Source organism: Wyeomyia smithii, chromosome 2 (genome assembly GCF_029784165.1).
Source record: "Wyeomyia smithii strain HCP4-BCI-WySm-NY-G18 chromosome 2, ASM2978416v1, whole genome shotgun sequence".
Taxonomy (NCBI): domain Eukaryota; kingdom Metazoa; phylum Arthropoda; class Insecta; order Diptera; family Culicidae; genus Wyeomyia; species Wyeomyia smithii.
This window is the reverse complement of record NC_073695.1, coordinates 207,270,348-207,294,396: the sequence shown is the minus strand read 5'-3', so window position 1 is coordinate 207,294,396 and position 24,049 is coordinate 207,270,348. Positions and strand designations below refer to the sequence as shown.

The window sequence follows — 24,049 nt, the reverse complement described above, 5'->3', positions numbered from 1 at the left end:
TGACAAAAAATGAAATTAGTTCGTAAAGTTGTTAGCTTACTGTTCTCAAGCTTCAAGTCATTATTTCAAATAATACCATAGCTAGACAATATACTTTATGTAAACGATGCAAGTATTTTGGTGTATACTGATATAATTTTGTCGTGAATGTGAACTCCGCACACTGTACCGTTCATTATAGCTTGGCACAATCTCACCCCAGAAGGGCTCGAAAAAAGTACAGTTTGGAAAAACATTATTTTCTGAGCCAACACAGGTTCAATGCATAATATTCCCTCAACACATTGGAGACGACATCCTAACGTACCAAATGAGCAGTAAGTTGATGTGATTTCTTGATCGGGTCGGTTTCCCTGGGACATTTTTGGCTAACGTTATTTGCGCATGTTTTTCACCCTGTACTTTGAAACATTATTTAAGTGGAACAGTTCACTGATATTATATAGAAAATTGTTGTGAATAAATATGTCACGTTTCATTAAGTATTGAATTTGAGGTATTGGGTTCAAGAAATCTTAAGTAATTTAGCATACAAACATTTCCCGTTTTGGCTCAATCTCACCCCCGTGGCTTAATCTCACCCCGGCAGACGGTAGTCGACGAACTTATTCACCTGGGTACATTAGTGACATATGACAACAAGGTTAGCCGTGAAATAAAAAGGCGGATAGCAGCTGCAATCAGGGCCTTCTACGGATTACGTAACAAGAAAGGTCTCGTAGTCTGCAAACCAGTACTAAACTTGCACTCTACAAAACACTAATTCTTCCCGTGGCCCTCTACGGCCATGAAGCATGGACATTGAAAGGGGCCGATCGGCGAGCTCTTGGTGTTTTTGAGCGTAGCATTTTGTGTTCAATCCTTGGCGGCAAACTAGAAAATGATGTTTGGCGCAGACGCATGAACCATGAAGTGTACCAGGTGTACAAATCGGCGAATATAGATAAGCGGATAAAACACGGCAGGTTGCAGTGGGCTGGACATGTAGCTAGAATGCCGGAAGAACGACCAGCGAAGACTATATTCAGCAGATCCCGCAAATTCCGAGAGAGGCCGTCGACTTCGAGGTAAGCCCCGCATTTGTTGGATGTGAGCTGTCAACGAGGATGCCCGCGAAATATGTGTTAGGGGAGATTGGAGGATAGCAGCCCAAGGCCAAATGACATGGCTACGTATTCTGGATTTGGCATTGGATGGATAATCGGTCTGTCGCCGTGAAAGTAAAGGTAGTAAGCCATTTTAGGCATTACGAGAAGTTTTTTTTATTTTTCATTTAAAACCCGAAAGATAATGGTAAACATTTTTAACATTTTGTTTTATTTTTCAGAATTTAGTTGAATTGACTTTTTTAGTGTCAATCATTCAAATCCACAAATCTGAGAAAAAAAAATATATCAATCTTCCAAACGGATTGTTTCTTTTTAATTAAATACCTATTTTATTTCTTCTATTATGGCTTTCTCTGTTCGATAATTTTGCATATGGGACTGGTATGCGTTTCACTGTAGAGCATATGTTCTAACAGATGCGAACGCATGAAAAAAGTCTACACATTATTCACCATTTTGACAGATTAGACTCAAATGTTTCCATTAACTATTTATTCTCAATTGAAACAAAATTGCTTAAACGGTAGTACACGTCAAACTGAAACTTGTAACTAAATGAGCGGAACAACTCCTCTTTTGCTGTCGAAGATAGCGTGATAATCAACTATTGGGCTGCCCTTGTAAAATTCAGTGAGACGAAGCAATCGTGTGGTAACCCTCATATTAAATTATTCATCAATGAGTGCGTGGTTGCAACTTTATGTAATACGCTGTAGAATAGATATATATGGGGAAACAGAGCACAAACATATTTAACGAAGCATAGTGAAGGTCGAGTTCAACGCCTAATTTCGATTACAAATTTTCGACGTCCAATAGCTGTTCTATTACGTTACGCGAGCACACCCTTCGAAAAAAGATGTTCGAATTGATTTCAATTTCATTTTAGTGCAGTAAAACAATGCCTGAAATGTCACGAAAGAGTGGTAGAAAGTCACGTTTTGTGTACATATCATAGGACAAACACAAAACATAAAGATTAAAATAGAAAGACAGGAAAACAGTTGGATATCAGGGTAATGTAACCAAGTTATGAAAAAACGACAATAATTTTCTCAATAGAAAACTCTCTTTATATCTAAAGAAAGCCACATACTTTTTTAATCAGGCTGCCCTAATAAATAATGTAAACAGCCTCAATTTGCTATTTTGGAGTTTACCAGCAATAGTGAGAAGTATGGACCGTGTTTAACCCTCTCTGTCTTATGAGGGCTTAGACAAATCACGACACTGGGTAAAACACAAAACAAAGTATTTATGTGAACATTTTTCCTAAGATTGAAAATGAGGTTCTATCACTTTTGAAATCTGCCCACGAAACCCAAAACTTGCTAATAAAAATAACATCAAATGTCATACAAAATATTTCGCATATTACAAATTGAGTATAAACCTAAATCATCTATATAATGTTCTCAGCGTCGCTGTAGTGTCTTGAAGAAGTGATCAACAAATAGTTCATAAGATAGGTACAATATTATGTAAAAAATCCACGCACTTCAAAATAGTCACTTAGAGAAAGCACGGTAAAAGTTTACAGTTCCTGTTCAGTTTTTCTCACCAAAAGATTTCTCAAATACTAACAGTGGTTATGTTTGAGTCAATTTATTTTAGACTCTGGGAAATATTTTTTGGAATAATAAAAATATATGGTACCTATATAACAAAATCTGCCATATAATCTAAACAAAGCGTAGTTTTTTATATGAGGTTCATACTATAAAATAAAAAATAAAATAAAATTATTTAAAACTTATGCGAATCATTATCACTTTTATAAAAAGAATCATTTTTTATGAGGTTTCATACTATAAAATAAAAAATAAAATAAAATTATTTAAAAACTCATGCGAATCATTACCACTTTCATAAAAAGAATCATTATCACTTTCTTAAAAGGAATTCTATTAGCTAAAGTACAACTAGATTTATTAGATATCCTCGAAATATTTAACACTGCAACCAAAATTTTAAAACTTTTGAATAGAGGCTGACACCACTGCAGTGTCGCCAGCAGGTATAAAAGGGTTCCAAAAGGAGTTACTACTTTAATCAGACAAAGCTTTTTCACATTATCCAAGCCCGAGTTTTTTTTTTTTTTAAACCTAACATTACTTTTGATTGGCCTAACTTTTTTGAACTTACCTAGTCAAGAACAGTATGTTATCCAGACGGTTGTCTCACAACTAAATCACTATGAAACTACCTGTACAAGCAATTCATTTTCACAAATGTTCATATTTGAAAAATAGTAAATCATCTGTAAATAATGCTGAGTTTGATTCGATTCACTCAAAAAACAGCCACTTTCACTGCACCATTACACGACCGGTTACCGGATCTAAACAGAACGTACCGCTGCGAGACGAGCCGGCTTTCATTGCATATCTGATGCAAAAAAAACGTGCTCGTATCGTAGTGTATCAACGGTATCATCACACACAAACACTAAATAATTTAATGCGTGCAGGCGTATTGGCACATGTTCTTGAATTTTTTATTACGTATGTTATTGGTCTGTGTCGTTAACAAATTGTTATAACTTACACATTATACCTTTAGTCTTTTAATTAGAATAAAAAGCGCTCTTGAAAAAAGCTACAGAAATGCAGATTCATAAAAATTTCAAACACGAAAATGAAATATGTGCCAAATTTACCGTTCGGCATGTATATGCTAACCGGCCGGCGGGTACGTACACCACTGTCAGGCGTTGTGTACCTACACACGCATTCTACAGTTGCGAAAGCTCGGGATACTAAACAAAACAAACATAAGCCGCAAAGTACAATTTGACAGGTACTTTGATAGAATGGAGAAAGCAAAAATTCAAAAAACCGTTGCCATGATAACCATTGGCTCCAAAACAAACACTGGCAGAAAAACATTCTTTTCAAATCTAGACATAGACAAGATTTCTTTCCGAAACTTTTGATGGAAGATTTCAACAATAATTCATCATCTCGCTCGTCGGCGGAACGGCCAGCGTCGCGACGTGGCGGCACTAACGGTGTTTTCAATTTATTCAACGATTCGGCATCTCCCAGTCCAATTGGAATTATGAGACCCGGAACGGCAATGAAGTAGGTTTTGCAATGGAATATTTTTTTCTAATTAAAACTTCATAACATATTCTATCACACAATGCAGGGCTCCTTCTGCGATACGCGGCGGTACGGCTAGCCGGTTGGTTGCAAACAATCTTCATTCGGCCAATTCCTCAGCATCGGTTCAGAGAATCGGAACGTCGCTTGGAAATGTCGGAATTGTAAGTGATGAGTAAATTTGCTGCATGGGTACGTTTGGAACGTAATAGAGTCGATCACCAAAAATGGGCTTAACTGTGCATTTGGACAAAATATTGTCTGTTGCTTTCAAAACAAAACGCGCCGAATTCGACGCCAAAATTGTCACCATACAATTTGTATAGCGACGAGTTCGGCGCATTTTGTTGCAAAAGAAACAGGCAATAGTGAACTGATTTGGGTTTATCATCACCATTTTTTTATTACATGGTTAAAGTTTAGAAGTTTAAATTCAAGGTTTAATATCTCCATACGTTTTCTATATATTTAGTTCATTTCTTTGGATTACTGAAATGTATGATTCATGATTATGTACAAATTTTTAACCACAATTTTTGGATAATCAGTAGAAAAATAAATTTTTTACTGCACTTTTGGAGATTACTTAACAGCAAATTAGTAAAAAGGCTGCCTAAAAAGTTACCTATCAGGTTTATCTCCAAATGAAATAAGCTATTATTCTCTCAAATTTTCATTCCTTTCTATTTTGCATTTCAAGCGAATGGCCGAACGTCCAATAACTCAGCATGGTATTAGCGGTCTGTCCACTTCACATGCTCGAATTGGAACGGCTAGTGGCAACCGTCAGATTAAGGACAAGCGCTATTGGCAAGCTATTTTACAAAGCAAAATACAGGAAATATCACAGGAAACTGACAAGTTGTTGAAGGAGAAAAAGTTTTTGGATCGAGAAAAATCCGCGAGAAAGTTGTACGAGAAAAAAGTCAAGGAATCCGCAAAGGAATTGACTCATCTTCAATCGACGTTAACGTCAATGAACATTGCTCTCGATAACAGCAGCTCAGGATTGACTAGACAACAGCTTCAAAACGAAACTTTGGCACTTCGAGAGCGCAGTGAACATATTCAAGAACAGTTGGAGATTATTTTCAAGCAGAGACAAATCAAGGACATAGAAAACAAGGAGCTGGAGGCTGAAGCTGAGAAAGAAAAACATAAAATCAATGAGATGATATATTCTCTTCCTGACTCTGAACAGCAGAAATATCGTGAATTTCAAGCTCTCTCGAGCAGTCTAAAGCAACAGAATACGATATTTCACAACCAGATTAGTGATTTAGAGAAACAGAAGGAACGACTCAGTACTGTAATCATGAATTCTCAAACTCGCACGGAAGCTCATCGTTTAAAGTCCAAGATAAAAGAACTGATTTCCAAGCGGAATCAAATGCGTGATGATGAAAATAACCGTTTAACACCGGCTCAAGAACGGGAAAAATTGATTAACGAAGTACGCTCCAACAATCAGGCCCTGGCGAGTATTGGCAAACAGCTCAAAATTATTGAAGATCAATTGAATGAAAAGAGAGAAATTTTACAGCAAATCGATCAAGATTTGGAAGAAGGAAACTCCGAAAGACATTTGAAATATAAGGAGTTGAAAAAACGCGACGAAGTAATGACTGCCTTTATGGACACATTTCAGCAAAATTTAACCATCGAACAACAAAGTACATTTTTCTTGGTTTTTTGTTAGTTGATTTACAATTTATTTATTTTTTGCAGATGTTGAATCGTTGAAAAATCAAATAACTTACGCCATTGAACAGATTACTTTACAAGGCATCAACATGGAGTCATTGGGCTCTGATAGGCTGGAAAGTTCCGGATTTACGAGCAAAAACGATCTCAATTCGCATGCTGGTCTAATCAAGGAATATAAAAAACTTGGTATCCAGTTGAAGCAACTGCAAATTTTGGAGAAAAGAACCGTTGGTCAGCTGAACGGATTACGCGAAGAGGAAAGTGATGCACTGAATAACATTCACAAGTACACAAATTTGGAAGCTCCACGTTCGGAGGCGATTGTAAAAATGAACGAATTAACCGAGGTGCTGCAAGAGCTTGAAGATAAAAAACGTGTCACAGAAAATGTGGTTGATGAGGCGAGAAAACGAAATCAAGAAATAAAGATTGAATTGAAAAGTAACGAGACTTATCGTCAGATTTCTCATCTAGAAGATAAGCTGATTGATTTGATCAAGGAAAATAAAGGACTTCAGGAGATTGTTGATCAGCTACATCAGGTAAAAATTAAACTAAGTTTGTGTGTATGCTGGTTTTGAAGTGAATGTTATATGTTGCAGGAGTACGACTATTCTGGAGTACAACGGGAGGTGGAGTCATTGTTAAAGGGACACAACACTTTATTATGCTCTGAGGCGAGCAATAATTAATCCAATCGGATTGATTAATTCATAGCAAAAACTGATATTAATGCTCACCGTTTATGCTAAATACATAATTTTACAATATAACAAAAATCAACTTTATGTGCGTCAATTGTGGCTTGAAGCAGGGCTGAAAATTTTCGAAACTGCAAATCAAAATGACAAAAGTAGCATTTTCACTGTCTCAAGTTGAAAGAAATGAGATATCTGATTTAATATCGAAATTTCTTTATCTCAGCCAATTCGTCGTAATATTTTAATGAATTTGATAAGCATCTAAAACGCATAAACATCACTAAAGCAACACAGTGTGTGCGAAATCACAGAAATGCTGCTATCCAGCAATCACCGTCAACTAATTGGAGCTGAAAGTCTCTTTCATTTTTAGCTTGTTGAAAATTGAAATTCAAGATTTCAATTACAACTGAAAATCCTTTCATGACTGTGAATGTTTGCAACGCTGGTTTGAAGTGTTAAATAAATAATAAAATAATATAATGTTCAATAAATAAAAAAGTAAACCACTGGTGAAGTATGGTCATTCAATGCTACAATAGATCTAATTTTTGGTCGCGGTAGCTAAAACTCAACACAAAAAAATGATCATTCTATACTCGCCTCTTTTCTCTTACTTCAACCGTTAAAAATTGTACTATAACCATTTTTGTCAATTGAATCCCTCAAAATGTCGCAAAGCTCTGCTGAATTTCAACAAAAAATTGTTTCTATTATAAGTGGACGTTTTCATAGTGCATGACTTCTTGATTTTGAAAAGTTTTTTCGAACAACACCGCAGTATGTGGATTAATGAAATTGGGTGATTTTCGGCCCCTTTACAATCTATGAGTTTCATAGGGGTTAAAAAATAACCTAATGTTAATAAGATGCGTTGAAAAAATCTTCAAATTCGCTGTTGCAAGTAATTTTTTTTTGCAATTTACATTTTCAGTTTTCATGAAAACAGGAATATTTTTTTTCAGATTTTCGTTTCAGCTACAAAGAATAATGTTAACTTTTTAAACATTGCACACCCCTCGTACCAAACACATACCCATGCAGCGAAAAGAAAAACCTCGAATGACGTTTCTCGCGACAGTCCTATTTCGCCTCGATTCGACGAGGGCAGCCCTCTTTCGCCGCCGCTTGATGCCGATTTTTTCCGTCGCCATGTTGATTCTCAGCAGCATCATCAGCAGCTAGAGTGTGAAGCTTCGTTCGAGTGCGGACGCCATTGTTTATTTTCCTTAACCGAGCTGAAAAATTCGTTCCCTCCGGTTTGGTCCGGAAAGCGTAATAGTGCGTTACGAAGTGACTTGGTGGTGCTAAGTGCGGAAGTGTTAAAGTTTGTTGGATTATCAACGCTTCCGAAGGTAAAAACTTATTTCCTACTTATTTAGTAACAGCCACAACCGGGAGGGGATTCGCAATTTGCCTTGCGAATAGAGCACTCGGAAGAACTGTTCACTCATGTGTCATTCAATATCGTATTAGAGTGTGGTCGGGAGATATATCTCGTACAAGGGAGTGAGTGCAATGTGAAATCCTTATTATGTTTTGTTTCAGTCGCTCGATTGACATCGTGTTAAAGTGAGATAGGTAAAGCGATGTTTCGGCAGGCGAGTTTAGATTGATCTCGCTTGGTGGTACATTTTTGAGAATCAGCTGCCTCTTATTGGGAATCCCTCTACTCCAACTGGAATCGGCTTCATCTAGTTGGACGCTAAATATGAAAAAAGAAAATTTTTCATTCATTTGATTTTTGCTTTAGTGTTAGTAGTAGTATTCGTTCGTCGCAGGCTAGGGGAAGGGTTGCCAATTTGGCCACTCGGCTTAATTCAAGAAGTTGGCAATTTATATCCCAGAGGTTAGAGAATTGTTTATCAATTTCTCGAAGTTTAATAACAAGGGATAAATATGTGCTCAATAATTGCAACTTTTCACTAGGAATTGATTTTATTAAAATGAAAAATAGAAAAAAAGCCAGTTGTCTGTTCTCTTAGATTGATAAAAATGGAATAGCATTCACTCAAAGCGGACACTTCTAAACCTTAGGCTAATGACATACTGAGGCGTCAAATGAAGCGGAGCAAAAAGCATCGCAAAAGCGTCTGAGCTACACTCCCCCCACAATTATGGAACTCCCACAATTACGGATCACTTTTGTGTCTCATGTTATTTAACTCAGTTAAACTAACGGTTCGAAGGCATGTAACATTTTTGCAGTAAAATATGCCATATTTGCTAGCTTTGAAAACAGAAAACATCGTTCTTATTCGTAGATTGATGTGTTTTCTATAAGCGTGAAATATTGTCTTCCTATCTATCAAAATCTATCAAAATATTTGTCGTTTTTCTCAACCAGCGTAAGTAGCACGCTCATCATTCATAAGGTTCATATGTGATATAATCGCTAATTCTCGTGCAAAAAATAACTTATACACGAAGGTCAAGGTAAGTTCTGCACGATTTATCGAAATATTGATGGTTAATAACGATTTTCCTGTAAAAACTAGTTTTTTTCTAAGTGTTCCATAATAAGGCCCGAGACAAAATAGTTCTCTATAAATATGAATCACTCTGATTTTCACCAATTAAAACACCCTCTCATATGTTAATGAGCTCTGAACGGAAGCTGAACAGTGCTGAGCCTTTGAAAAATATTATTTCCAAGGCACAAGGGACAGCAAAGCTACGTAAAACGGGAGACTGTTATGATGTACCGTATACAATGGTTCATTGCTACCTTCGGGAGGGACAGACCTGGACTCTCGATCTAACTTCAACCTTAAAGGCCACATAAAATGTGGCCAGGCCATGCGGGATCTTTAATACGATTTGAAATATGTTATTTCTTCAAACTACATAACTTGAATAAGGTTTATTAAATGAATTCGTTGCCAAAAGCTGTTTTTATTATGGTGATCCATAATATGATGCAAATTGTCCCATAATCAGAAACGTTCTCAAAAGTGATTCATAATTGTGTATCTGGTGAGTTATGAAATAAATATATTTTCTGAGAAATATTCACAAAACATGAAAATAAATTCTCAATGAGGTGAAAGATTGCATATTTCTGTGACTGGAAACATTTATAGATTACTTATAGAAAATAAAATTGGTCAGAAATGATTTTTTGAATTCATACACCTCAAGTGATCCATAATTGTGGGGGGACTGTACTTCTTCGAACGTCTATATGAAACGCTCAAACCGGTCATACTGGAGCAGCAAAGACGCGTCGGTAGAGGCGGCGAAACAGAACGAGTAGTGTTTTGACACGCGTATACGTACGCTGTAATACCATACTCAGACTAAATCTTTCATCGCCTGGTGCTTTATATTTGCTTTGTTTTGGTTTGGTAACCTTAAAAAAGGAAAAAAGTACGTTTTTCGGGTAGAAAATATTATGGGGAAAATTTTTTAGGTTGTCGGAAAAATAACACTGGTATTTTTGATTGATATTGTTGAGTATTGATTCGAATGGCCAGGAATCTAGCATGCTGAACTTCTTTGGTTGCGAAAATGCAAGCCGCTGAGTAACTAGCTGTGCTCACATGGGTTTTTTAAATCCTAATAAATATTATAAACTAGTTGAAGGTTGCTCGGGGTCAACGGGTTTGAAATTTAGAATTTCTCATATTTTTTACTACGTCTGTAGTGCAACTCACTTCAGTAATCTTATTTTATTTCATAAAAAAATCTCTATTTCTACTAAAAATGTAATTTACCGTGCTTGAAGAAGAAATAAAATCTTCATTGGACGAATTTCTATTTCCTTCAAACAAAACCGCTACTGGAATCTAGAAATATGACAACACAACGCTTTTGCGACGCTCGCTCCAGTATGTCATAGTAAGCTTCACCCAACGCTTCTGTTTATTCCGCTTCTCATACGCTCAACGCTTCGCTTCATATTACGCCTCAGTATGTCATTGGCCTTAGAGTAAGTGTTAGCATTACGATATTTACCCAAAAGAGGTTTGGTTTCCAAAAAAAATGATGCCAGATGGCTCAAAAAATGCATGAAACGTCGAGATCAGGTATCATGTAAAAGACCCTTGGGTGATTTTTCGCATTTCAAAAAGGTCAAACTTCAATTGCTTTGCACCACCCCATTTTAGGTCCGATTAAGCTGAAATTTAGCACGGTGTTTTTTGGGAAGGTATATATTTTGTATAGTTTTTTTTTGACGTGGGACTACGTCTTTGTTTACTATACTGGGATGCATTCTGTAAAATTGGAAATGAAACTGGCAAATGTTGCGTCAGATTTCAAACATTAATAACAGCATAACCACATGATGGATAACAATAACCAATATGTTGTTGGATAGATAAAATGTATAACAATTTTGTAATATGCTAGTTATCACTCTAATTTCATTGCTAAGCGGTGAAATTGATAAAAAGTTTCAATAACAAATTTACGCGAATAATGAACCAATCACTTGCGAGCATTCCTAGCACAGACGACGTGAATGGACACCATCCGTTCCCTGTGATATTCTCTGTATCAATATCGAAATAAAAATTGATAGAGTCTCCCCGTCCCAATAGGTCAATTTATTTTTGCTTCCATGAGCTTAGACTAATATGATGTCTCGAAGGTAGAAGTTTTCCTAAAAGTTTGAAACAATACCCATCATTGAACAATTTCTAAACCTGCGTGTTAGGTTCTGAAGAACCTAACAAAAACTGATGTCTTGAAAGAAAACATGCCGGTAAAAGCAACAGTACCAGTGGAGTAAAGAACCGCAGGTCTCTCGTCGTCTATGATTGCAGTGGTACTCTTCTATTCGTACATTTCAGCGGTACACTCATATTCTCACTGCAGCGGTACTATTCGTATTGGAGTGGTACACTTTTGTTCGTATATTTCTATTCGTGTGCAATTGAGGAAAAACTGCAATGCTGCTGTTGACGATGATTGAACGTTTATCTCATAAATATAATTACCATAAATTACTCAACAAGAATTGTAGATTTTTGCAACGGATATTTATTTAATTTTATCTTGGATATTCACTAAATAATAGTGACCGGATAGTATCGAAAGCGTGAATTCCTAAATATATACATTTATAGAAGAGTAAGAGCCTGCGAATATTAGTGATTTTTTTTTTGTTTATTTACTAGGATTCATTCAAAATCTCTTTTTACATTTCAAAATTGTTAGATGATATATTGTTATTCTATGCTTTACCATAATAATCGTATATTACCTGTCTTCGTAATACAGCGAATGTAGTTGTTGACAAATGAAAAAAATTCCCTAGCAAAAAATAAAAATGTAATTGTGTATTGCTACGATTTTTTGCTGGAACTTGTTAATAATTTTGTTCAAAATATCTTCTTATGTTTGCCAATTAATGAACCTTCCTTCCATATTATTTTGAAAGTAGGATCCATATTATAGATTTGATTTAATTAGAGTTAAATAAGACAAACCCATTCATTATGATAACGTAAGTATTATAAGGAGGCTTAAAATGAAAATACGTACAGTCGCTGAGCAAGCACATTGATTCTGTCTGCAGACTCTGTATATTTTGTAACAAAAAATCCCTTAATTACAGTGTTTAGTCCCACGTCACCATTTCATACAACCCTAGGGCTGTATACCTTGTAGTATTTTAATTTTCTGGTCACTTCCCATGCAAGTGATTGGTTTGGCTCCCTAGTAATCATAAATCAGTTTTCAAAACATTCACAATTTTTGGTATATAAAAATTCACTACACTTTTCACTTTTTATTCACTTTCACTATTTAATTCTAAAAATTTTACTAATTACATATTGTTTTTGTCCTATGACTTACATTTTAAGTAAAGTGCCCGAAAAAATAACATGGAAAAACTTGAAAGTTGTTTTACTTATATATAGTTTTACCATAATTTGACTATGTTTTTCATTGTAAGTACATCAATTTTACATCAAATATTGTCCACAAAAAAACAGTGCTTTTGCCATTGTTACCTTGAAAAAAGGTTATGTATCTCAATAGCAATTTTTATACATTCACTGTTCTTACCGCGAAATACATCGCATTTTTTTCTGGATAGGCAATGTATATAGTTTTACGAGGATGCGAAAAATGAACAAGGACAGAAGGTGTGACTTAGACCTAGAAAACCTTTTTTTCCTAAAATTAAAAAAAAATACATTGTCTGCTTTACTAAACTTAAGGATTGGTTTTTGTTATAATTTTAACTAAATAAGCTCAATAAGAAATTCATTCAGAAAAGTCTATTTTTACGTGGTCCTATACAAATTTGGAACGTATCTTCCGCGTAAATAAGAACATCGCTTTTTAAACACTGCTTAGCACGAATTCGATTATGTTAACAAGTTAACTGTATGGTTTAAATCAACTAGATAATAATCTTCACATTCAATTTATCTCGGCAAATTTCCAAACAGCTGATTCGAATCGGCGTTCGTTTTTGCTAATGTCTGCAATATTTTTGAACGAACATTCAGCAAATATATCGATCTACCGTATACCAGCAAGTATTGACAATGCGTTTGCCGAAGTTGCTAGAATATTTAGCAGAATTTATCAGCTGTTGAGTTCTCGGCAATCAAATGTTAGTGTGTAAATGATTTAAATTAAGTATTTAGACTAGATCATCCAGAAAATAATTGAAATTTTCAAATTTTTCGTACCGCCAAACAACTAAACTTCAGAAATATTCAATTTATTTTCATCAAAGCATGAATATTGAGTTCGTAAACTTCCTTGATGGCAACACTAAAATGTCTACTGATTTTCAACAACATCGCTCTATAGTATATTTCTCTCGTTCTCGCTTGTTTGTAACACTATACCAGAGCGAAAACGGGAGCTAACATGACAAAAGCATTCCAATGCGTTTGTGTAGTAGCCATAGATAGCTTCAGTTGGAATGAAAAGAAAGGAAAATATCGAAAAGGCGAACAAAAACGGGAGAGTGGTTTCAAGCGTACAAAGTTGTGTACAGAGCACAGGGGTAAAATATGTGTTACAATTTCATTTATTTCAAATTCATGAGAAACAATTCCTAGATTCAGAAAGTGTCCATGGAACGAAAAGAGTTTTCAATAAAATGTAATTATATTTTGTTAGTCAAAAATTAAATCGCAATGTTGTACAACTTTGCAGAAGACACCATCTCCATTTAAGTATCTAAAACTCACAATGTGGTATATGATATAATTGTTTCATGGAAAATACCTCAGTAACGGTTCACATCAGGTATTAAAATTTATTCAGCTTGGGTTATAAATCAAATTTCCAGCTTTTCGTCCCAGTATTCACTGTGTATCGATTAAGTCCTTCTCAGTTCTTATTCAAACATACGATTGGCTTGTTAAACTTGTGTTGTGCTGCGGAAACAATGGGGAGGTCGTTTAATTGATATCTTTCCTTATAAAATGTATGTGTCAAACAGTTCAAATAAGCAAACAGTGTGTTTTTCATTATCCTTTCTTATTTACTAACAACTGAACAGAATCAAGGGAGAAACCTGTTTTGTCTCAAAACAGCTTTAGATCGCAAATCCGTTTTGCCTTTTCCAATATTGAAAAGAACAGTCAAACTATATAAGAATTGCAGGTACTTTGCATTCAATTGAAAAGAATCAACTTTACCATGTGAACGAATAAGAAATAATCGCAATAATCCTATCTCACTTCCATCTACGGTATTCTCTATATTCATCGTTAGGTTCTGTTGTATTAGCCATCTCTCATCCGCTTATCGCCTTTTCACATTTCAGATTGAAAAATCGAAACTGCTTCTTCAGCCGACACAAGAAGAGCGGCGAGTGGGGGTCCATGTAAAAACGCAAATTTCGCGGCTTGAACATTGTGTCACAGTGAAGTAGAGTGTAGTCAAAAGAAACTGTACAGTGAAAATTGTTGGATTTTCAATGAATAAACTAATCAAAACGTGTCGAATGCGGAAGATTTCAATCGGTAACGCGTAGTGAAATACGAAATAGAACTCGGTGCGATTGAATTAGCTCAGTAGAACGAAAAATTTCAATTTTTCACTTGCCTCGGCATGACAGCCAACTCGGAAACGGCTGGTGGTACCGAACTGGTACCAGCTTGTGTCAAGAATAATGCTATCCTTCGATGGAAACGCGTAACTAATCCGAGTGGACCACAACCGCGGCCTCGCCATGGTCATCGTGCTGTCAACATTAAAGAATTAATGGTTGTTTTCGGTGGCGGCAATGAAGGCATTGTTGATGAACTACATGTCTACAACACAGGTAAATTTTGGGTAATTGCTAAATACTGTTTGCTTTCTTGCAGAGCTATTTTTGTTGATAGCGGTATTCCTAATGTTTTCAAACATAAGTCAAACTCTCCATCATGGTCAGTAAGTAACATAAGATTCGCATTGCAAAGAGAGAAAGGAACAGTTTCTCGATCTTTCACTACTACAGCAGTGATTATCGAAAACCCAGTAAGAGTAGCAAAATCGTCGCCATGTTGGTTTTTCTAGTCCGAAGCGAAGTGTTTTAATATTGTCAGCGAAGGTAATGAGAGTTGTGTTCTGCGTCCTCAGCTCCAAAGAGCGACTGCGCTCATATTGTATACGTTAGTCGGACAGAAAGCGCCAATACGATCGAAATGAAATAGCGTCTATCTTAATATCAATAGGACGAAAGAGTGAAGAAAACATAATGAAAGAATGAGACAAATAAACTGTTTGAGAGAAAAAAAACTGAAGAAATGCTCAATGTAAACTGAATGATTGGAAAGGAAGGTAGTGTGAAGGAGCACGCTTCTTTATAAAGCTTGAGGAATCACTTGCTGTTTCAATAATTCCAATTGGAATCAAATACAAAATTACTTTGTACTAATTTGTTTCTGTAACTGACGTCAAGTAAAAGAATTTAGTTTGGTAGAATATTCAGCTCGCGTTTGCTGCGACCTTCGTTAAGGCATAAGGAGTACTATGTCGCGGAAAGTAAAGATATCTTTTCATCACCCCGTGAGTAAGATGATGAAGTATTCTCAGCCTTTTATTAGCATTCGGATTGTAGGCTTCCTACTTTGCGAGTCTAATCCTCGAGTGCAATGAATAGGAAAACGAATCGAGAGCGAATTTTATTCTGATTACTAGCTGAACAATGAACGAATGCAGTAAATTTTGAACCGGTAAAATTAATGAGTGTTTTTCGTTTGTTTCTCCAGCTACCAACCAATGGTACGTACCGGCCACCAAAGGAGATGTTCCACCAGGCTGCGCAGCTTACGGTTTCGTTGTTGACGGAACTCGAATACTTGTGTTTGGAGGTATGGTTGAATATGGCAAGTACTCGAACGAGTTGTATGAGCTGCAGGCAACTAAATGGGAGTGGAAGAAGCTTAAGCCCAAACCTCCAGAGTCGGGATCACCACCCTGCCGTCGTCTGGGACACAGCTTTACATTGGTCGGAGACAAGATTTATCTCTTCGGTGGTCTTGCCAATGAGAGTGACGATCCAAAAAATAATATTCCAAAATATTTGAACGATTTGTACATTTTGGAAATAAAAAACAATCAATTGCAATGGGAGATTCCGACGACGTTCGGTGAAAGCCCTCCGCCACGTGAATCACACACGGCCGTATCTTGGTATGACAAGAAACTTAAAAAGTATTGGTTGGTCATCTATGGTGGCATGTCCGGTTGCCGACTGGGTGACCTGTGGCTTTTGGATACTGATACAATGTCCTGGACACGACCAAGGACAAGTGGTCCGCTGCCGCTGCCCCGGTCGCTTCATAGCTCCACTCTGATCGGAAACCGAATGTACGTGTTCGGTGGTTGGGTTCCGCTGGTCATGGAAGACGTTAAGGTGGAAAAGCATGAAAAGGAATGGAAGTGTACTAATACTCTTGCTTGTTTGAATCTCGGTATGTTACTGTTTTTGGAAAAAAATGCATGTTTATTTCATATTGTCTGCTTTTATTTGTGTAGAAACAATGACCTGGGAGGAGTTGGATCTGGACATTGAGGAAGATAACATGCCCCGAGCTCGAGCCGGGCACTGCGCAGTGGGCATCCATACGAGACTCTACATCTGGTCCGGGCGCGACGGCTACAGAAAGGCCTGGAACAACCAGGTCAGGGTGAGCTCTGTTTTCTACAATTAAGTTATCGGTGTGAACAAACCAAAGCCAACTCTTTTTGAGTTGAGTTTTTTTTTCTGCTTCCTTTTTTGGGGCGACACTTTCGATTGTATGTTTGTTTTTTTGAATTTTGGAATCGAGCAAGTTGAGCTATGCGCAAATCGGAAGTTTTTGGATTTGAATCAATTTTTGTGAGCGTATTAACACATAAAACTTTTCTCAATTGTACCTAGCGTAATGTTTCTATTTATTTTTATTTGCTGTTGATGAACAACGAACATTGTTTTTGAAATGAAGGGGTTGCATGCAGATGGCTTCTTTAGCATTCCTTAGAAAAACGAAATTTTATAACGCATTTCATTTTATGTTTCCAAGCATGCAACAAAAAATTCTACAGAGCTACTTTAGAACTTGGTCTTGTTTATAAAACAAGTGGAGAAATGGAAGTTGCAATGTCACTGTTTGCCTAAATTGCGTTGATTTACAATAAAGAAAATATATTGTTAAAATCGAATAAAGTTTCGTCAAATTATGGCGTTAGGTCAGTTAATTTAAAGCCCAGTTGCTGTTTGTGGTAAACTTATGAACTAAGACGGAATGATTGATTTTTTTTAATTAAATATATTAATGATGAGTGAATCCTACTGCAATAGTTAGACATGCACAGAGTTTATGATGAAACAACTATGAGTAGCAACATATAAAAACAAGCCACTCAGGACCGTGTTTGGTCGCAAGATTTTTTATTATATTATACTGCTTTTTCGCTTCACAATCGTAAAAAAACCTCAAATTCACACTGATTCTTAATTTAGTCAAGAGCTCTTTTTCCTTATTCGTGCTTTGTGATATTGTTTAGTTTTGTTCATTTTGTCTTGATTGGGAAGTGCAGATCTGTACTAGCTGCCTTGTTATTTTGTTCTTTTTATTTTATTTTTTTCTTATTTTGAATTAGCGTTTAATTACTAAATGTTACTTCTATCGTCGCTCTTCATCGCAGGTTTGTTGCAAAGATCTCTGGTATCTAGAGGTTGAGCGGCCCGCTGCAGCCTCACGCGTACAACTGGTGCGTGCTTCTACCCATTCTCTTGAGTTATGCTGGCCATCGGTTCCGTCGGCGGCTCAGTACATTCTTGAGATCCAGAAAATTCCTCAACCTCCGCCGCCACCACCAGCAACTCCTACGCCGACTCCGGTGCCGAACATTACGCCAACTGCTGCAGCTTCTCCTGCTCTAACTTCTCCAGTATCGACTGCAGCAGGATCGATGTCACCAGCTGGACTCACTGCCGGAGAGCCATTGCTCCAGCAGCCACGTAAGACTCCTTATATCCCACTTTTGGAATGTTTTCTGATTAAAGCGATCTCTCCCTCAGTAATCAAAGGTCTTCCAGGGCGCGCTGCTGCATCACCGATTGCAGTTTCACAGTCACCTGTTGCGGTACAAGTGGCTTCACCACTTGCGGTTGCTGCCTCCGGTAGTCCCAACATTCACGGGACAATCGGAAGCCCGATACACAATCCGGCAGCTGGTATGCAATCCCCCACACCAATCGCAGTTGCAGCCGTTCCCTCGTCGCCCGTGCACAGCGTGACATCACCAACGGTACAGCGTATCGTAACTAAGGTGCAGGCGGCCAAACCGATGCAACAGCAGCAACAAACGAAAGTGCTGACATCGTCTGGTATTTTGCAGCAGCAACCGACACAGATTATTCAAACCCAAGTTCAAGCAGCTCCAAACCTGCAGCAGCAGCAACTTCAATCGCAGCAAATCACTCAAATCACTCAGCAGCCGCAAACAATTCGTGTAGTCAGTGGAACAGCCATATCGAATGCACAACAAATCACAACTGGAGGAACACCGATTCGCGTACTTTCGTCGACCGGTCAACAGGTGCGCATTGCTACCCAACAGACTGGTGGTCAACTGGTGAATGTGAGTACAGCAACCGGACAACAAACTGCGACAGTACTTCGCGGTCAAAATATTGTTACAGCAGGCACTCATCTTCAAGCTCAGCAACGCATTGTTAGCGCTCCGGGTTCGACCACAACAACAGCCACCATCGGTGGAAAACAAATCATCCTCCAGAAGCCGCTGACAATTGTTGGTGGAGCTGGTGGTCAAGCGACAGGAACGATCAACACTGCTGGCGGCATGACTGTGAATCAGCCCCAGATTGTGACGCTTGTAAAGACCAGTCAGGGTATGACCGTTCAAACGTTACCCAAGATGAACGTACTTCAGAAAGGAACATCAGTTGCTGGAACCATTCAGCAGCAGCAGCAGATTGTCACCTCTAATATTATTGGTGGAAGTGGTACAATTCAGCAAGCCACGGTAGGGGGCCAGAAAACAGCCGTAATCGGTGGAAATGTGGTTAAATTGATGTCTTCAACTGGAACGATAGGCGGTAAACAAATTCTGATGAAAAATCCAAACATCGTTCAAGTGGGCAAGGTTGCCACAAACGTTGCCGGTAAACCAACGCTGGTCATCACAAATAAGGCGGGTCAGCAGATTCGAAGCAACCAGCAGGTGATTGTCATGACGTCCCCGCAGGGCATAAGAACGGTGGGTGGTGCTATTACTTCGTCTGCCAATAACTACGTAACGTTGTCGACGTCGCAAGTCATGAACACGATTACAACCTCCCGTGCTACTAACATTGGTGGAGCAACCATACTGCAGGCAACAGGTGCTGGAACTGCGGGTGGCACTACTGCCAACATTGGAGGTCAAGCGATTAAACTGCGTGCCGTACAGGGTGGTAAACCAATAACCTTCACCGTACCCGTCGGTGGTCTTCAGGCTGCTGGTCAAAAAATCAGCGGAACGCAGATCATCAACATGCCGCAGAAGGCACTGACGATCGGTGGAAAGGCGGTAACTGTTCAGTTGGCACCATCAGCAGGTGGTCAGAAAACGGTAACCATTGTGCCATCTTCAGCCGGACAGGGTGCTGGCGGAATCGCAACGGCCGGTGGTCCAGGACAGCAAAAGATTGTAATGCTGCCATCAAAAACGACTACAAGAATCGTTACACAGCAGCAGTATCAACAGATTCAACTGCAACAGCAGCAAGCGCAACTACAACAACAGCAACAACAACAGCAGCAACAAGAGCAAGTGTCTACTGATGCGGCTTTCGCTGCTCTGGCCGCCGAAGCTGGCCTTATCGAAAACGATGGCGATCAAATCGACCAGATGGACGGTTGTTTCGATTTATTGCAGGGCGACGAAGCAATGGAAACGGATCAAAAAGACATCAGCAGACAAATTGTTTGGCCAACTATGGACCAACTCGATGGTTGCGGTAACGATTTTCTGTCATCCGACGGTGAGGATGAAGACGTTGATATGAGTGATGTACCGTTAAGGGGGACGCCGCGATACGTTCGATTAGGTTTGTTTGGCGGTGCTGCTGCGTTTGAAAATCAAAATCCTACCGGCGAAACCCAGGACGATGAGCAGGATCCATTGACCCAGGAGGCTGATCCAGCAGCGGCGGTTTCAGGTGCTGCAAATGCAACCGAAGCAGCCGATGAAGCGGATCCACAGCACGATACCTGTGGGGATGAACCCGCGGATCAAAACCCAGAAGAGCCAACTGAATCTGCGGATCCTCAACAACCATCAGCAAGTGAAGAGGGTGGTACCATGGCAAGACAGGATCAAGATACCCAGCAACATCAACAATCTGCAGATGATGATGCAGCTAATGAAAGTGGAACCACTGAGCAGCCAGCTGATCCTGCAGATGCAAATGAGAGTACCACAAATGCAGCAACCACTGATGCTGAAGATGTGTCCATGCAGGATGCCTCTGCTGGTGAGACCGATGAACAGAAGGAACCAGCAGCTGCGGATAATGTAAGCTTTTTTTTCCCACACCTCTTGTTAAGATGTTAATATTTTATGATTGTCCGCAGGTTTCGTTGAGCGGTAGTGCCACAGCAAATCAACAAAACGAATCATCTTCGTATAATGCTCCAGCAAATACTGGCGATGACAGCTTATCACAGTCTCAGTTAAACAATTCTGGTACGACAACATCCGGAATAACACAGCTGCACCAGGATGCAATCGATAGTAGCGCCACCAGTAACTTACCAATGGTAGTCAGTGTAAACAGCGCCCCGACAGCTTCGGAAACCGAAGCAGCTAACATCCTCACCACTATCAAGAGCGGTGAGTTGTTGTCGTTGCAAAATACCGATTTACTAGCAGCCGCAGGATCCGGTGGAGATAACATCATGTAAGTAAACAGTTTTTGTTGCTCAATCCTCATCTTAATATTTTGTGGTGGTTTCAGTCAGCTAAACTCTGGATTACTACAGTCCAGTGGCACTATCGAGGGTTTTTCGCGGTCCTTATCGAATGACACACAGACGATCACGTTTAAGACCACGTCTGCTAGTAGTGAACTAACGCAAGTCGCTGCAACCGACGGAAGTCAGTTCGTAACGTCGCAGGCTTCCAGTGGTGCCATGGTTAAATCGGAAGACTCGTCTGCCAGTGCCGGTGGTCATTTGGACGCTTTGGCCGAAGCAGCAGCATCCGCTACGTCAGTTCCATCCGATATACTGAGCACAACTGCGTCGAATACGGCAGCAAGTGTAGCGAGAGCGCCTTTAACTATTGCCGTAGCTTCACCACAACAGCCACAAGCCTCAACCACAACGATTAAGTATTTCGATGCAAATTCAAAACAGTTCACGCTGTCTTCGCCGCTGCTCCAATCGCCAGTCAATCCTCCAGCGAATATTCTGAGCAACAGCAACGGAAACGGTATGGCTGGGGTAACCGGCACCGCTGTTCCGACTGTGGTAACCACGATTCAGGGCAGTACTGTAACCGCCGCGGGTAAAAATACAACAATCGCCAAGTCCGTGCGACCCAGCGTCAAAACGAAAGAAGAAAAAGACGATGTAAGTTAAACCGTTCTGTCAGTGAAATAACTCTAAAAAGTTTGTATTTTTTCAGCCTAAAATCAAAATCAAAGATGAATCAGAAAAGTGGTACACGGTCGGTATTTTCAAGGGACTCTCCCACACCGTATCCAACTATGTTGACTTTGACGAGTGGAATTGTCTCTATGATGGCGATACTCTGACCGCTGACAACCTACCCGATCTGACCAAGTTTAAGCGAATTAACCTGGAACCGGGATGCGCCTATCGCTTCCGCGTGGCTGCCATTAACAGTTGTGGCCGGGGTGAGTGGAGCGACGTCGCACCGTTCAAAACATGTCTGCCTGGGTTCCCGGGGGCACCGTCAGCTATCAAAATCTCGAAATCGCCGGAAGGGGCTCATCTCTCGTGGGAACCGCCACCATCGACGACGGGAGATATTCTCGAATACTCGGTTTATCTAGCGGTCAAGTCACAGAATGCAAAAGACAAAGCCAACCAATCTGCGCAACTCGCATTCGTGCGGGTTTACTGTGGCCCCAACAACCAGTGTACCGTTCCCAACCAGTCACTATCGACGGCGCACGTCGATTACACCTCCAAGCCGGCGATTATTTTCCGTATTGCGGCCCGCAATGACAAGGGCTACGGACCAGCAACGCAAGTGAGGTGGTTACAAGGTAAGTTTACCCAAAACAACAATCAGTCACAGGTTTGTAAATCACATTTTTTTCGCAATTGCTAGATCCACAATCAGCTAAGGGAGCACCAGCCGCTGGAACTGGTAGCGGTTCGTCGGCATCGGGTACGAAAAGGCTCAATGAGAAAGGTCCCTCGACAGTAGCGAAACGGACAAAAACCGGAGCCAATTCGTCGATGATTGTTTCACCCACTGCATAAAACTAACAGGACAAAATTCTGAACATTTTGTATAAAGCCAACCCCTGAAGTAGTTGATGAGTGTAAAATTTTCACAATTCACTTATGGATCTCCCCGTGGTTTGGTGTGCCGGTTGAAGAAATCGTAATGAGTGTATAATACTTTGCTAGAGTGTGATGTTCCAGACCACGGGGAGAATTTAAGCAAAGAAATCATGGAGTACGTAAAATCCCATACACAATAAGCGCGATGTTCTGCGACTTTTAGGTATCGCTAGAATACTGAACAAGGGTCATTCGAACTTCTATCGCAGCAGTAGAGGAGTATATGATATAAGCTATTAACCAGTTTTAAGACAAGAGAAATTCAATATCTAGATAATCGTAATGCTCTAGTGACTAGCGTGAAGTAAACCTCAATTTACGAAGTTTTTTCCTTCATTTTTTTATGATTGATTAAAGCAGAAATTGCTGAAATATTATGAATATATAGCGTAAATTAGCAACGTTAGAATGAAACACTGCAGGAAGCGTTTTATGTTCAGGAGGTGCATCAAGACAAACGAGTGGTGTTTGGTACAGCAGGATTACCAATATATAAACTTATTCAAAACGAAACTCGTGAGGGTTGAACAGTGTGCATTAATATACACGTAAATTCGAAACACAGACGCAATTGTACTATTTTGCAAAAACAAATTCGAAGTGAAATGAAATTCCGTTTCCCCCCATAATGAATTGCTCCAAGAGAAAGAAACACCACCGAATGAAAAAAAGTTTAACCAATTTCTACTGAAATTATCGAATGCATCTAAATAATGGCTTTCCGGATTCTGCACCGAACTGCGAGAGTATCTCTCGGCAGATGTAAAAATGCAACACCGAAATCCCCCCTAAGTTTCCTATTATTTTGCCTGTGCAGATTTTTTAATTTTGATTTTCGTTCAACAGTAATTTAAGGCAAGGTTTTAACTATCGATAAGCAGTTTATACAAGGAAGCCAATTTAATCAGAGAGACGAAATAATCTGAGAACTATGATTAAAACTCTTTCTAAAAAGGAATTCAGAATTCTAGATCTATCGACAAAACGGAAGGTGCAACCAGGAGTGACCCTTCTATCAAGCATAACAAAATTAAGTGTGGAAAATTTAAAAAAAAATATAAATAACTAAAACGATCGTATGATTACGTACATATAACTGTTGTGATTTCCTAATTAAACCACGATTTGAGTTTGATAGTGTAAGATATCATCCCATTCTTTTCATTCTTTATTTGCTCGGGTAGTCTAATATAGAAGGCTAACGCTTTGAATATTAATTCATTAGAGAAGAAGATAAAAACAAACACTATTGAATAAACGAGAAGCCACTTTTTCGTTCTTTTGGGAAAAGTACTAGAATAAAGCAAAAGTATTTGTTAACAGTGAACACAAACGAGAGTGAGCATCTTGATAAGCTTCGAATGCCCCTAATTTACAATATATTTGTACTACACGAACTACAAGAGATGTTTGCTGATGGACGTCGTGAA

General features: G+C 38.9%; 2 protein-coding genes across 6 annotated transcripts in view; both read left to right on the top strand.

The window, feature by feature from the left end:
• Positions 1-7,093, top strand: part of LOC129724834 (intraflagellar transport protein 74 homolog) — a 106,363-nt gene extending 99,270 nt beyond the window's left edge. The window contains exons 2-6 of one of the 3 annotated variants that reach the window (XM_055680058.1): positions 4,096-4,192; positions 4,260-4,377; positions 4,914-5,886; positions 5,942-6,462; positions 6,523-7,093. In XM_055680058.1, the coding sequence (XP_055536033.1) occupies positions 4,096-4,192; positions 4,260-4,377; positions 4,914-5,886; positions 5,942-6,462; positions 6,523-6,612 (1,799 nt within the window). In that variant the 3' untranslated portion in view covers positions 6,613-7,093. Of the gene's footprint in view, positions 1-3,671; positions 4,193-4,259; positions 4,378-4,913; positions 5,887-5,941; positions 6,463-6,522 lie in introns of all 3 variants that reach the window. The other 2 variants (XM_055680057.1, XM_055680056.1) reach the window with 2 other exon arrangements.
• A 688-nt stretch (positions 7,094-7,781) lies between these two features.
• Positions 7,782-24,037, top strand: LOC129724832 (host cell factor). 3 transcript variants are annotated; one of them, XM_055680050.1, is made up of 10 exons: positions 7,782-7,976; positions 14,366-14,866; positions 15,798-16,502; positions 16,567-16,712; positions 17,719-18,034; positions 18,095-20,595; positions 20,655-20,980; positions 21,038-21,653; positions 21,709-22,315; positions 22,381-24,037. In XM_055680050.1, the coding sequence occupies exons 2-10, from the start codon at positions 14,653-14,655 to the stop codon at positions 22,533-22,535; spliced, it is 5,586 nt and encodes a 1,861-aa protein (XP_055536025.1). In that variant the 5' UTR covers positions 7,782-7,976; positions 14,366-14,652; the 3' UTR covers positions 22,536-24,037. The 3 variants fall into 3 exon arrangements, with proteins under 3 accessions (XP_055536025.1, XP_055536023.1, XP_055536026.1); XM_055680048.1 differs by having other exon boundaries at positions 16,567-16,718; XM_055680051.1 differs by lacking the exons at positions 7,782-7,976; positions 14,366-14,866 and adding an exon at positions 15,453-15,594 and having other exon boundaries at positions 16,567-16,718; positions 22,381-24,036.
• The last annotated feature ends 12 nt before the right edge of the window (positions 24,038-24,049 follow it).

Excerpts from the sequence above, each read along its gene's own strand:
- LOC129724832 (XM_055680048.1), top strand. The coding sequence starts at position 14,653 with ATGACAGCCAACTCGGAAACGGCTGGTGGTACCGAACTGGTACCAGCT. Across the intron at positions 14,867-15,797 it reads ACTACATGTCTACAACACAG|CTACCAACCAATGGTACGTA; the intron begins GTAAATTTTGGG and ends TTGTTTCTCCAG. Across the intron at positions 22,316-22,380 it reads GCAAGTGAGGTGGTTACAAG|ATCCACAATCAGCTAAGGGA; the intron begins GTAAGTTTACCC and ends CGCAATTGCTAG.